General features: G+C 47.3%; 1 protein-coding gene across 6 annotated transcripts in view; it reads right to left on the reverse strand.

Annotated features, from left to right (window-relative positions):
• CDK1 (cyclin dependent kinase 1) overlaps positions 1–15,672 on the reverse strand; it is a 124,038-nt gene that overhangs the window by 94,132 nt on the left and 14,234 nt on the right. For all 6 annotated transcript variants that reach the window (XM_033942194.1, XM_033942196.1, XM_033942200.1 and 3 more), the window contains one exon: positions 7,357–7,416. In XM_033942194.1, the coding sequence (XP_033798085.1) occupies positions 7,357–7,416 (60 nt within the window). The remainder of the gene's footprint in view (positions 1–7,356; positions 7,417–15,672) is intronic.

Here is a 15,672-nt window from a genome sequence, read left to right on the forward strand (position 1 = left end):
AAAGCTCCTGAAGAGTCAGTTGAAAGGAGGAGAGGCACAGACAGGCAGCAGTGCTCAGGGCTGGGAGCTCTTGATAGCGGTCCACCACTGGAATGTATGGAGCTGGTGGAAGCTGGGGAGGAAGCACCTTTCAATGTGAATGAGGAACCTCAGGCTATGGAACTTGACCTGGAGTCAACTGCTGCACCATTGAATGATATTCTTCCCATGGAAGTTTGCTGCATGGAAGGCAAGCCGCTCGTGATATCTAAGTGAGTAGCTATGTCCTTGCTGTATGAATGACTTAAGTTTATGCTAAGCCCTGTGGGAGCTAGGGAAGCCAGAAGCTCCAGAAGATTGGAAGGACTTATTTGAGGTTGGTTTTTTTTCTGTTTCTCTTTTTGAGAGAAGAGGACTGTAGCCAGCCCAGGCAGGGGGGTTGGCCTCACGTAATTTAGTGGTGGGATAGTGGGCCTTTTTAGCAGTTTGTCACCACATGAAGCGCACTGCCTGACCAGTATTCAAGCTGCTGGAATAGTCACAACCGTAGCTCTGACTAGTGCTGCAATAGTCAAATTCAAAGACTGTTTGTGTTTTGAATGGTTTTTTTTTCATTGCATGGAAACAAGTATGGGCTGAAACCAATAGCCTAAGTTTTGGAGAAAGACTTGAACTTTGGGACATTTCCACTTGGGAGCAGTTTGCTATTTTGGTTTTCTTTTTCTTTTTTACTGTTGTTTTGAAACTATTTGCAAACGCAGAAATCATCCTGACAAAACTTTAATGTTTATTGCAAGTGCAAGATTAAACCTTGAGTTTTTGTTTAAAACCTGTACTTACCTGGTGTGACAGTATTTCTCTTCCGCCCTTTTCCCTTGTGCAGCTCATCGCGGCTCACAAGAGCACAATTTTCTTGTCCCAGCCGCTCAGGGCCCATTGTCCTGAGCCAGTTGGCGACAAGATTTCATCAGGAATCCACCCATGAAACCACTATACCACTTGTCGAATATACCGGGATAGAGATAGGGGGGCCGTTTCCTGTAGGCACAGAAGATGAAATTGTCGTGCAAATTCATCTAGCAAATCAAGCCTTGGAATCATTAGTCTTCTCCAGATAGATAAGTAGGGCTCTGCACACATCCAGCCTCCACAAAATTCTATCCTGTTTTGACGAACCCATAGGGTGAAAGTTGGGTAAACAAATTTCCTAATTAACATGGAAGGCGGAAATGGAAGAAAGGAAGGTACTGTGCGCAGAGAAACACCGAATTCCATAAAACAGAGGAAGGGTTCCCTACATGAGAGGGCCTGTAATTCAGATCCATCTTGCAGAGACAATGGCAATCAAAAACACTGTCTTAAGTGTAAGATCCAAAAGGGAAGCTTCCTTAGATGTTCATACGTACCAGAGGACAGGCCCCTCAAGACCACATTGAGGTCTCAAGATAGGAATGGTCTGCACAATGGGGTTGAAATCTGAGTGCCCCTCCCCCCCAAAGTGATATCCGAGTGAGAGGCTACAGACTGCAAGCCTCTCCGAGCTCTAAAGCACAAGAGACTTGTTACCTGCGAGGTGATTAGTATTTTATATCCTTCAGAGTTTGGAATGGCAGGTTCAGGCAGCCAGAATTACAGTGATTAGCAGATCTACCTAATAGAAGCTACTGCGATCACCACCATATAGTATTTTGAATACGAGGAAGCATAGAAAAGTGAATGGAACCCGCGCTCCGGAACCATGGCCTCCAGGTGTTCGCCTACCTGGACGACTGGCTCATCAAAAATTCCACGTCTCAGGGAGTCGTCCTCACGACCCAGAAGACAATTTGGTTACTGCAACATCTGGGGTTCGAGATAAACTTCCAGAAATCCCATCTACAGCCTTCCCAGACCCTTCCCTTCATCGGAGCTGTTCTGGATACTTCCCAACTCAGAGCGCTCCTCCCTCCCCAACGTCTGGAAGCTCTCCTCCATCTTTGCCACTTGGTGTCCTCTTGCCCGTCCATCTCGGCGAGACACATGATGGTTCTCCTGGGCCACATGGCCTCTACAGTTCACGTGACTCCTTTTGCCAGAATTCACCTCAGGATTCCCCAGTGGACCCTGGCATCTCAGTGGATGCAGATATCCGATCCTCTGTCCCGACACATCCAGGTCACTCCTGCTCTGCAACAGTCTCTTCGCTGGTGGATGCTATCCTCCAATCTATCCAGAGGTTTGCTGTTTCAAACGCCCCCCCTTCAGAAAGTCCTCACGACCGACTCGTCCACTTATGCTTGGGGGGGCTCATCTGGACGGTCTCCGCACTCAGGGTTATTGGACCAGCACGGACCGCCAGTGCCACATCAATCTCCTGGAACTCAGGGCAATTTTCAATGCTCTCAACGCTTTCCAGCACCTGCTTCAAGACAAGGTGGTCCTCATGCGCACGGACACCGTGTATTATGTCAACAAGCAGTGGGGCACGGGATCGGCCTCCCTCTGTCAGGAAGCTCTGAAAGTTTGGGATTGGGCAATTCGCCACAATACCTTCCTCAAAGCTGTCTACATTCCGGGGGCGGACAATGCCTTGGCGGACAACTTGAGTCGTCTGCTGCAGCCTCACGAGTGGACCCTCCACTCATTGCCCCTCCATCACATCTTCTCTCACTGGGGAACACCTCAGATCGACCTCTTTGCAGCCCCCAACAACTTCAAACTGCCTCAGTTCTGCTCCAGGATCTACACTCCTCACTGCCTCGAGGCAGATGCTTTTCTTCTGGATTGGACGAATCTCTTTCTATATGCATTTCCTTCATTTCCTCTCATTCAGAAGACTCTAGTCAAACTCAAGTCACACCATGCCACCATGATCCTGATTGCTCCACGGTGGCCCAGGCAACCTTGATACTCCCTTCTACTTCAACTCAGTAGCAGGGAGTCCTTCCTTCTACCAGTGTTTCCATCGCTGCTTACACAGCATCAGGGATCTCTACGTCATCCCAACCTGCAGTCTCTACACCCGACAGCTTGGTTCCTCTCAATGTAACCCCTCTCCAGTTTTCTCAACCTGTGAGAGATGTCCTGGAAGCTTCAAGGAAGCCTGCTACTAGACAATGCTACCACCAAAAGTGGACCAGATTTTCTGCTTGATGTTTTTCTCATCATCATGAGCCACAAACAGTCCTCCTTGTCTTCAGTTTTGGATTATCTTTTGCACCTTTCTCATTCTGGCCTCAAGTCTACATCGATACGAGTCCATCTTAGTGCTATTGCTGCTTTCCATCAGCCTCTTCAAGGGAAACCTCTCTCTGCTCATCCAGTGGTTTCCAGATTCATGAAAGGACTTTTCCATGTCAATCCTCCCCTCAAACCGCCTCCAGTGGTTTGGGACCTCAATGTTGTTCTTTCTCAGCTTATAAAACCTCCATTTGAACCTCTTAACAAGGCTCATCTGAAGTATCTCACTTGGAAAGTGGTGTTTCTCATTGGCCTCACTTCTGCTCGTCGAGTTAGTGAGCTTCAAGCATTGGTTGCGGATCCACCTTTCACAGTGTTCCACCATGACAAGGTGGTCCTTCGCACTCATCCAATATTCCTCCCCAAAGTGGTCCCGGAATTTCATCTGAATCAGTTCATTGTTCTTCCTGTGTTTTTTCCAAAGCCTCACTCTCATCCTGGAGAATCAGCTCTTCATACTCTGGACTGTAAACGTGCTTTGGCTTTCTACCTGAAACGCACCAAGCCACACAGAACTGCTCCTCAACTTTTCATCTCCTTTGATCTGAACAAGTTGGGACACCCCATCTCTAAACGTACCATCTCCAACTGGATGGCGGCTTGTATCTCCTTCTGCTATGCCCAGGCTGGATTACCCCTTCACAGTAAAGTCACAGCCCATAAGGTCAGAGCAATGGCAGCTTCTGTAGCCTTCCTCATATCAATACCGATTGAGGAGATTTGTAAGGCTGCCACTTGGTCCTCGGTTCATATCTTCACTTCTCATTATTGTCTGGTTACTTTCTCCAGACGGGATGGACAGTTTGGCCAAACAGTATTACAAAATTTATTCTCCTAAGTTGCCAACTCTCCCACCATCCCATTGTGGTTAGCTTGGAGGTCACCCATTAGTGAGAATAGCTGCCTGCTTGTCCTGGGATAAAGCAATGTTACTTACGTAACAGTTGTTATCCAGGGACAGCAGGCAGCTATTCTCACGTCCCACCCACCTCCCCATGGTTGGCTTCTCTGCTAGCTATCTGAACTGAGGAGACGTGCCCTGGTCTGGGCAGGAAGGTACTCGCGCATGCGCGGTGCGGGCGACTCGAAACTTTGAGTTTCTTCAAGCAAAAAATGCTTGTGAGGCGTCCACATCGGGGCGCCGTTGGATCACGTCACCCATTAGTGAGAATAGCTGCCTGCTGTCCCTGGATAACAACTGTTACAATAAGTAACATTGCTGTTTTGAGGCAGAAAAAGAAGTCTAAAAAAGATTGCTAAAAATCCAAGAAAGCTGCAGCCAGAAAATCTGCACCAAAAACGGGCTGTTGGGAGCCAAATAAAAAAAACACAAAAACAATTTTACACTTTTGGAGGAGGGGAAACCTAATCCTAACCTCAGACATGGTATCTGACCATACCTCCACCCTCACAGACTGACGGATGTGCTCAGAAAAGGGTAGAAGCAAAAAAGAAAATGCAGCCGGCCCGGACACTTCTGAGTCTCCTAGGTATGTCTAACAGCCTGTGCTCAAACCTCTGTAGGAGAAAAAACACGGGGATGGCCCTGAGCTCCTAAGAAACCAATGCAGGCTGGCTAACAGGTACCCTCTGGGATCGCCTGTCAGGTGCAGACCAAAGTCTATGTGTTCAACGCAGGCAGAGTTTAAGAATCGCTCTGAGCACAAAGAGATCCCGAAAAGAGAACGAAAACACAGAATAAAATAAGAAAAAAGGGAGAGTAGAACAAACACTCTTTCAGGCACGCATTCAGAAGAGAAAAACTACAGGTGGTGCTAAATCTCCAGTGAGGTAGGGGAGAATCACAGAAAAAAATCCGGATTCCTTCTGGATATGGCACACGGCTATTGGGAGATAACCCACATGTCTAGAATGTCTCACCTATTGTACTGGAAATTTGTTTCCTGCTTCTGAAATCCATACTGAATAGTGGCCATTTTTCTGTTTGAAAGCAAATCCTAAAACAGGGGGGGAAAAAACACCCCACACAGAACTGTCACTTCCTTTCCCTATCAATGGTAAAAATGCACAAAAGTGGATAATTCCTCAGCACTTGAAAGGCAGTATGTGTGTTAAGTACCTACTACAGGCATCCAAGTAATCAAATAGTAATAATTGCTGACATGAAGATTTATATTTCATGGGATTTGGGACTTTTTCTCTCTTTTTTTTTAAGTATCTAACAAATCACTTGGATGGTTGTGTTAGTAATTAAGATGTTTTCAGATCCCAGCACTAAAAGCTGATTTCTTCCTCGACACTGAGAATTCTTTTAGAAGAAAAATCTAATTTTTCCCAGCTTAGCATCTCAGTTTTCCAAAATGTCAACATGTTGCAACGTGAAACATTTGCCACTGAATTTCCCACTTTTAGACGAAAAATATTACATAGCTAAACATCACACCAGCCAGCAACTCAGACTATTAGAAAGAATTACCATATTTTTCGCTCCATAAGATGCACTTCCCCCCCCCAAAAGTGGGTGGAAATAAGGGTATGTCTTATGGAACGAATACCCACCCACCCAACACCTTATTTAAATTCCTCTGGCAAGCAGGCTCTGGCAGGCAGGCAGGCTATGGCAGGTAGACTCCATAGCTCTCTATGCCCTTCCCTTCTCGAAGGCCACAACCCTGTTACCGACCAATGGAATCATTCTTTATCGGGGAGGAAGGCTAGGGGAAAAGGTGACCAATCAGAAGCGCTTCTTGAAAACGCAGAAAAACCCCCCAAACAAAGAAAGGGAGCTCTATGCGAGTAACCACTATCACAGGGAGATTGTAGAGTGCTGGAAGATGGCTGCAGAGACCCCTCGGCCCTCTGCAAGCAACGAGTAAAGCAGCTGCCAAGGGTTGAAGGGCCCCTCCTTTGTAGTTGGGAAAAATGGTAGAAACTGTCAGGCTTTAGGAGAGAGAGAGAGTTCACACCATCACGCATTCAGACTCCAAGGACAGATTGGAAATAAAACTATTACATCGTCATGTGTTGATGGAAACACGACAGAGCTTCTGGCTCCGCGGAAGAAACAGAACTGAGGACCTACGAGGTGGGGATGCGCCCCTCTAGTGGAGGGAGAAGGCATCCACATGCGTGGTGCAGAATAGCAAGCTATGAAACTTCAATCAAGTTTGCTTGAAAAGCTGTCCGCGTCGGGGCTCCGTGGATGACGTCACCACCCACAATGTGAGAATATGCTGCCTGCTTGTCCTGGGATAAAATTGGATTATCCCTTTTAAGTAAAGAGGTATCCGACGTTGTTTAACATACCCCAACTTCCATAGCGGAAAGGAAAATGGTAATGGTTATACATGTCCTTGGAAAAAATATTGCTTGTTCGGTAACATTTTTGTGCAGAGAACTTCTTAAAAAAATAATCCCGTATGTAACAGTATAATAAATACTCTAGCAAAGCTGGTTTAAAAGTTCTCAGCCAACACAAATTTACAAGTGCAGAGCCTGGCAAAGAGTGTGGGGTTGGGTGCAGAGCCTGGCAGGGAGAATTTGGTTCAGAATGTTTTTTTTCTTGTTTTCCTCGTCTAAATCTAGGGTGTGTCTTATGGTCAGGTGCATCTTATGGAGCAAAAAAATATATGGTAACAGCCATCAGCCTAGGCAGATGCAATTTTGTCTACCCTGTAAATTCTTAAATAGTATAATATCAATCAAACCAGCCTAGAATGTCATGGGCAGCCAGAAAAATTTCAGTGTTCTCATTTCCCCAATGTTTCCATTAGTTCACTTCTCTTTCAATTGGCTGATTTTTCCAACATGAGAGCAGTCATTGAGTATGCACCATTTTTAAAAGTGCACATTATTCACACATGTGCAATGAGTATTCCCTTTGCAAATAGAACAAGCTATTTAAGAGTGCACATTATCAAACAAAAACACATTTGTTTTCTGCTCATTTTCATTTGTTGACATAAGTACATAATTGATTTTTCTATATTTTTGCAAACAATGTCCATCCCCAATGGTTCATTACCATTGCACTCTTGGCACTTAAGTCACCTGATAACTTTTTGAAAGATCAAAATACCTTCCAGGGAAATTTCATTTTATTTCAAATACAGCAAAGTTATTTAAAAGCAGTAACAGAATGCCTGTAACAATACCTATAGAAGTCTACTATCAATCTAGAAGACAAAAAACCCTCACCCTCGCCGATTTTTTCTATCTTGGCGTAGTCATCCATTATGCTGCAGATTACAGTAAATCCTGTAAGAAGAAAACAGAGTAAGGAGTCCACAATGAACACAAGTATGCAGTTTAACATTATTCCCCTCTTTTACAAAGGTGCGCTAAGCTATTTAGCGCACACTAAATATGTGCTAAACACTAACGCGTGTATGTTATCCTATGGACACGTTAGCGGTTAATGCACATGTTGATTCAGCGCACGCTAAAATGCTTACCGCGCCTTTGTAAAAGAAGGCCTTTGTGAACAGAGGACACTGTTTATGGGAGTTTATATAATATGGCCCAAAGGATTAGCCCTGCCTCAACAAATGGCATACTAAATAAGGACATTGCAAATATCTAAAAAAAGATTTAAGTTCTTACCTCGGTAATCTTTCTTGTAAACGCGTCTAGTGGTCCTGAATGCTAGGGTCTTGTATGTGAACTAGCAAGTTGCTTCCAGAAAACTTGTCAAATCATGTTTTCACTCTACCTCCTTCTGAGGGAGCTGTTCCTGCCCCCTCAGTTTATACAAAAACAATTAAGTAGCACTATAATAAAAAGACATAAGAAAGGAGCACGGGATAAAATCCCCAACACTAAAATTTTGGTTTGCTCTGTAATAAACATAGGAAATATACTGTAATATCCAAACTTATGTATCCAGCACTATGTATGGAGCTTATAGCTAATCATATGACCTGCTGAAGCCAGTCTGTATAGTTGTGAGAATTTACCTATGCATAATTTTTCTTCTTTATTTATCTTCCATCTTCTCAGCTCCTCAGAGAAAATGTTTCAAATCCAGACTGATCCTAAGGCAGGAAAAACCCTTACACAGAGAGGGGCTTCAGGACCACTAGACACATCTACAAAAAAGAATGTTACCAAGGTAAGAACCTAATTTTTCTTTCTAGTTCAATGTGTCTAGTGGTACTGACCACTAGGTATGTACCAAAGAAGTCCCCAGAGTTTAGGGTGGGCCCGCTGCACCTGCCTTTAAGATGGAGACCCCAAAAGTAGTGTACTTCCCTACTGCTACATCCACCATATAGAACCTGGGTGAAGATATGAAGGATGCTCTACAAGTCTCCTCTGGTGAAACAGCAACCCCTCTGGTGGAGTGCAATTTTAGACTGATCAGTAGCTGTTCTCTTTCTGATCAGTGGCTATTTACCACAGCCCACATATGCGGAGGAAATGGCCATTAGTATGGTAAAGAGACGGCGAGGATTGGAGCTAAGAGAAGTGGAGATAGTATTCTTATTTGGCCAGCAAGAGGGCAGACTGGAATAATGTCAGCATGAATTTGAAGTAAGAACATAAGAATTTCCGCTGCTGGGTCAGAACAGTGGTCCATCCTGCCCAGCAGTCCGCTCACGCAGCAGCCCCCAGGCCAAAGATAAGTGCTCTAAATGAGTCCAGCCTCACTTGCGTACGTCCCAGTTTAGCAGGAACTTGTCCAGCTTAGTCTTGAAACCCTGGAGGGTGTTTTACCTCTACAACAGATTCCGGAAGAGCATTCCAGCTCTCCACCACTCTCTGGCTGAAGAAGAACTTCCTTACGTTTGTACGGAATCTATCCCCTTTCAACTTGAGTGCCCTCTCGTTCTCCCTACCTTAGAAAATGTGAACAGTCTGTCTTTATCTACTCCCTTCAGTATTTCGAATGTTTCGATCATGTCTCCTCTTTTCAAGGGAGAAGAGGCCCAGTTTCTCCAATCTCTCACTGTACAGCAACTCCTCCAGCCCTTTAACCATTTTAGTCGCTCTTCTCTGGACCCTTTCGAGTAGTACTGTGTCCTTCTTCATGACCAGTGCTGAAGTCAGCGAGCGCACAGGATTTAAACCAGATGTTCAGCATAATGGGCACTTGAGCGCAGGTAGCGGATGTGGGAGGGGGGGTGAGACAGGGTTGGGGTTTGGCATGCCTAACAGGATGTGAGATTGGAGAAGAACGGGTATCTAGAGCAGAGGAGAGAATGGTATTATAAGAGAGGACGACTTCCTTGAAAGTCTTGTGCGATATAGTAGTTGAGGAGAGGGAGTAGCCTCAAGGTTCCTGAATGTGTTGGTGGCAATTGGCTGGATCTGGGGGTATAGGGTAATGAATGTTAACAGGTGATGGTCAGAGAGAGGATGGGTGTTAATTGCAGAATTTGGTGGTTGAGCAGTTGGAGGAAAGAATTAGGTCTAGGCAGTGTCCTTTCTGTTGTGTAGGGGTGGTGTAGCACAGCAGGAGACTGTATGAGGATGTTAGGGCAAGGAACTTAAGGAGCATTGGGGTCATCAATATGGATATTGAAGTCACCGAGGATGAGAGCTCGAGGAGAACCAGGAGTCAAAGTCAGTGAGGAAGGATGAGAGGGACGTATCAGGGGGTCAGTAGATGACTGCTACTCAGAGAGGTAGGTGAGCAAAAAGACGGATGAAATGGACTTCAAAAGTATAAGGATTGTTAGTGGCCCCCATAATGTATGGTTGGTGGGGTCACTTGAGAGGCGCCCTTACACACGCCAGGTCCCAGGTTCAGTTCCCTCACTGAAGATTCACCAGGAGTAGAATCAAATATGAAACACAGCCAAAGGTGATTGCATAAAGAATATATTATAGAAATAGTCTTACAGAAAAAGCAATATTTATAAGCATTACAATTAATGAGAGCGCAAAGCAGTTTCCTGCCTTACAGAGTTCAGAGGAAAAGAGGAGACATAGAAGCCTGAAGTTCCAGGGAAAGGCAGAGAGAGAGAAAAGGGGGATGGGGTGATGGTCCAAGCCTCGTGTTCCATAGATAAAGAGAAGGATAGACAGAGAAAGAGAGAGCTCCAGATGTGTGCAGAAAAGGAGCTTTTATAGCTTGGAATCTTATTCTGTGTATAGAAACTATTGTATGTCCCAGTATCTTTCTGTTTAGAATTTGTAAACTGTTTGAAACAATGGTTAATTTAATTGATAAGGAGGGTGTGATACTTGCAGGCATGGTAGATGGGATTAGTCTCTGGCTTCTTTGTCCCATTCAAGCAGCCTATCTTTTTGATAAACAATCCAGTGTGGCTGAATGATTAATGTATGTGAATTCTGTGCAGGAGCACAGAATTCTGCATCCAGAGTCAGATAATTTCCCATAGGCCTTTGCTGACATTAGTTATGCCAACTAAGAATGCTAGCAATAGCTATGCTGACAAAAAGGAGGAAGAGCATAGATATAGTGAAGGGAAAAAGGGGTTGAAATCTACAAGAGGGTGAGGATAGTAGCCCCACACCTCCTCCTTGACCAACCAGGCGAGGCGTGTGAGAGAAAAAGGTAAGCCTCCATGACACAGCAGCAGCGAGGTACAGTCATCAGAGCAGATCCAGGTCTCTGTTAGTGCAAGCAAGTGGAGAGATCAAGAGATGAAGAGGTCATGCATGTAGGCAAGCATGCTGGGAACGGAGCGTGCATTCCAAAAGGCACAAGAAAAGGGCAGGGAGTATGTGTGTGGAGGTGGGGGGGAGGAGAGGAATAGAAAGCACAGTTACTTACCGTAACAGGTGTTATCCAGGGACAGCAGGCAGTTATTCTCACATATGGGTGACGTCATCGACAGAGCCCGGATGCGGACGCCTCACAAGCAGACTTGCTTGAAGAAACTCGAAGTTTCAAGTCGCCCACACCGCGCATGCGCGAGTGCCTTCCCGCGCAGCACAGGGCACGTCTCCTCAGTTCAGATAGCTAGCAGAGAAGCCAACCAGGGGAGGTGGGTGGATTGTGTAACTGTGTTTTATCCCAGGACAAGCAGGCAGGTATTCTCACATATGGGTGACCTCCAAGATAACCAGAATGGGATGGTGAGAGTGTTGGCAATTTAGGAGAATAAATTTTGTAATACTGTTTGGCCAAACTGTCCATCCCATCTGGAGAAAGTATCCAGACAATAGTTAGAAGTGAAGGTATGAACCGAGGACCAAGTAGCAGCTCTACAAATTTCCTCAAAAGGTGTAGATCTGAGGAAAGCTACTGAAGCTGCCATTGCTCTGACTTTATGGGCTGTGACTTTACTGTGAAGGGGTAATCTAGCCTGGGCAAAGCAGAAAGAGATACAAGCCGCCATCCAGTTGGAGATGGTATGCTTAGAAAGAGATGGCCCAACTTATTTGGATCGATGAACACAAAAAGTTGAGGAGCAGTTCTGTGTGGTTTGGTGCGTTCCATGTAAAAGGCCAAAGCACGTTTACAATCCAGAACAGGGGTGCCCAATAGGTCGATCACGATCGACCGGTAGCTCGCAAAGGCAAAGTGAGTCGATCATCCAGGACTCACTTTGCCTTGGCAATCTATCGGGCCGATCAATCTTCCTCTCCCCGACGTCAATTCTGCCGTCGGAGAGGAAGTTCGAGCCAGCCAATCGCTGCCTGGCTGGGCGGAACTTCCTCTCTGACGGCAGAATTGATGTCGGGGAGAGGAAGATTGATCGGCCCAAAGCAGAGAGAGCATGGGGCGGCGGCGGCTTTGGGGCCTGTTATCCATTGGTGACGTTTGGATCCTGTTCCCCGATAGCAGCGGCAGTGGCAAGTGGCAGTGGCTTGGGGAAGGCAGGGAGAAAGAAAGAAAGGGGGCAGGCAGGGAAACAGAAGGAAAGAAGAGAAACAGAAAAAAAGAAAGGGAGCATGAAGAGAGAAAGAAAGAAAGAGCAGGGAGAGAGGAAGAAAAAGTTGGGGGAGGGAATGATGTTTGGAGGAGAGGAAGCATACAGGCTGAAAGAAAGATTGGATGCACAGTCAGAAGAAGAAAGTGCAACCAGAGACTCATGAAATCACCAGACAAGGTAGAAAAAATGATTTTATTTTAAATTTAGTGATCAAAATGTGTCTGAATTTATATCTGCTGTCTATATTTTACAATATGGTCCCCTTTTACTAAACCACAATAGTGGTTTTTAGCGCAGGGAGCGTCAAGAGCAGCGCTGGGCATTCAGTGCAGCTCCCTGCGCTAAAAAATGCTATTGTGGTTTAGTAAAAAGGGAGGGGGTGCGTATTTGTCTATTTTTTGTATGGTTGTTTACTGAGGTGATAGTGCATAGAGATCATCTGCTTTGACCTCTTTGAAAAAACCCCGGAATAGGAATGATAATTAACAATTCTATGCGTACAGTGTGCGTTGTGTTTTTTAAAATTTTATTGTTGGTAGATCATTTTAACTTGGTCATATTTAAAAGTAGCTCGCGAGTCAAAAAAGTGTGGGCATCCCTGGTCCAGAGTATGAAGAGCTGATTCTCCAGGGTGAAAATGAGGCTTTGGAAAAAACACTGGAAGTACGATGGATTGTTTGAGATGAAATTCTGAGACACTTTAGGTAGGAATTTCGGATGAGTACGAAGAACAACTTTGTCATGATGGAACACCGTGAATGGTGGGTCAATAACTAAAGCTTGCAGCTCACTGGACTCGTCCAGCAGAAGTGAGAGCAATGAGAAACACCACTTTCCAAGTGAGATACATTCAGATGAGCCTTATCGATTGGTTCAAATGGAGGCTTCATGAGTTGAGTAAGGACAACATTGAGATACCCAAACTAGTGGGATCTGGAAACCACTGGATGAGCAGAGAGGGGTTTCCCTTCAATAGGCTGATGGAAAGCCGCAATTGCACCAAGATGGACTCGTAAGATGTAGACTTGAGGCCGAGAATTGGAAAAGTGCAAAATATACCGTATTTTCACGTAGATAACGCGCACGCCGTGTAAAACCGCACACGGGTATAGTGCGCGGAAAACACAAATTTTGTACATAAATTTTAATACCGCGCACACCCGTATACCGCGCACTGCTGCCCCGACTCTCCTATCACCACCCGCCCCGACTCTCATCTGCCACCCCGACTCTCCTCTCCCCCTTGAAGTCCTGTCCCCCACCCTGAAAAACCGATGCCCCCCCCGACGTCCATTCACCCCAACGCAGGACCGCTCGCTACGCACTCCCACGCCACCCCACACTGAAGGACCCGCTCGCAACACCCCACAGCCTCCCGACCCCCCCCCATCATGTAGAAGCGGTGCCTGCTGCATTCTCTTGCGGTCCCGGCCCTTCCGTGAGCCCTGCGCCTGCGCTGCTTCCTCTTCCAGCGGTTCGCCCTTTCTTTAACGTCAAGCCCTCTTGCCCCGCCGACTCCCCGACACGATCGGGGCAAGAGGGAGCTCAAGCCCTCTTGCCCCAGCCAACCGCAGCAAGCACCCCCGACACGATCGGGGCAAGAGGGAGCTCAAGCCCTCTTGCCCCAGCCAACCGCGGCACCCCCGACACGATCGGGGCAAGAGGGAGGCTCAAGCCCTCTTGCCCCCCCCGACACGATCGGGGCAAAAGGGAGCCCAAGCCCTCTTGCCCCGCCGACTCCCCAACAATATCGGGCCAGGAAGGAGCCCAAACCCTTCTGGCCACAGCGACCCCCTACCCCCACCCCGCACTACATTACGGGCAGGAGGGATCCCAGACCCTCCTGCCCATCGACGCCAACCCCCCTCCCCCCCAACGACCGCCCCCCCCCCACATGCCGACCCGCGACCCCCCTGGCCGACCCCCACGACAACCCCCACCCCCCTTCCCCGTACCTTTGTGTAGTTGGCCGACAGACGGGAGCCAAACCTGCCTGTCCGGCAGGCAGCCAACAACGGAATGAGGCCGGATTGGCCCATCCGTCCCAAAGCTCGCCGCCTACAGGTGGGGCCTAAGGCGCCTGGGGCCAATCAGAATAGGCCCGGGAGCCCTTAGGTCCCTCCTGGGGGCGGAGCCTGTGGCACAATGGGCCCAACCCGACCATGTGCCCAAGGCCCCGTCCCCAGGAGGGACCTAAGGCTCCCGGGCCTATTCTGATGGCCCAGGCGCCTTAGGCCCCACCAGTAGGCGGAGCTTTGGGACGGATGGGCCAATCCGGCCTCATTCCGTCGTTGGCTGCTTGCCGGACAGGCGGGTTTGGCTCCCGTCTGTCCGGCCAATTACACAAAGGTACGGGGAAGGGGGGTGGGGGTGTCGTGGGGGTCAGCCAGGGGGGGTCGCTCGTCGGGGCGGTCGGAGGTTCTTGGGGGGGGCGGTCCTTCGGGGTGGGGGTGCGAGCGGTTCCCTGCGGGGGGGGGGGAATTGGACGTCGGGGGGGGGGGGGGGGAACTATGTAAAAAAAATTTTATACGACGCGCTCATGGCGTATACCACGCAAGGTTATGCACGGTTTGTAAAAACACGTATAACGCGCGCGTTATAATGCATGAAAAATACGTGTAGTTCCAAAACAGAAGAATAAGGAGGAATGCTGAGGTTCCTTATGATGAGAAAAACACCATGTAGATAATCTAATCCATTTTTGGTGATAGCATTGTCTAGTTGTAAGACTGAGAAAACTGAAGAAGGGTTATGTTGAGAGGTACCAGGCTGTCAGGTGTAGAGACTGCAGGTTGGGATGAAGCAGAGATCCTTGACTCCTGATGTAAGCAGAGAAGGAAAAGCTGGTAGAAGGTATGGCTCCCTGCTGCTGAGTTTAAGTAGAAGAAAGTACCAAGGTTGTCATCGGCCACCGAGGAGCGATTAGAATCATGAGTGGCTTGATTGTTCTTCAATTTGACCAGAGTCTTGAGAATGAGAGGGAGTGGAGGAAATGCATAGAGGAAAAGATTTGTCCATTCCAGAAGAAAAGCATCTGCCTCGAGGCGGTGAGGAGATTATATTCTGGAGCAGAACTGAGGCAGTTTGTAGTTGTGGGGAACTGCAAAGAGGTCTATCTGTGAAAAAATGTGACGAAGAGGCGAGGAATGGAGAGTCCATTTGTGAGGTTGCAGTAGACGACTCAAGTTGTCCGCCAAGCAATTCTTTGCCCCTTGAATGTAGACAGCTTTGAGGAAGGTGTTGTGGCTGACTGCCCAGTCCCAAACCTCCAGAGCTTCTTGACAAAAGGGAGGCAGACCCTGTTCCTCCTTGTTTGTGTGACATAATACATGGCGACTTGGTTGTCCGTCCGAACGAGGACTACTGTGTCGTGAAAGCAGATGTTTGAAAAGCATGGAGAGCTTTGAAGATCGCTCCGAGTTCCAACTGATTGATATGACACAGACGATCCATACTGGTCCAGAGGCCTTGAGTATGGAGACCATCGAGATGAGCACCCCAAGCGTAGGTCGAAGAGGTCTGTCGTGAGGACCTTCTGATGAGGGGGCGTTTAAAAAAGCAAGCCTCTGGAAAGATTGGAAGAAAGCATCCACCAACGGAGAGACTTCTTCAAGGAAGGAATGACTGAAATGTGTTGAGAAGGAGGGTCGAAAACTTGCGTTCTTTG

This window comes from Geotrypetes seraphini, chromosome 4 (genome assembly GCF_902459505.1).
Source record: "Geotrypetes seraphini chromosome 4, aGeoSer1.1, whole genome shotgun sequence".
Lineage (NCBI taxonomy): Eukaryota > Metazoa > Chordata > Amphibia > Gymnophiona > Dermophiidae > Geotrypetes > Geotrypetes seraphini.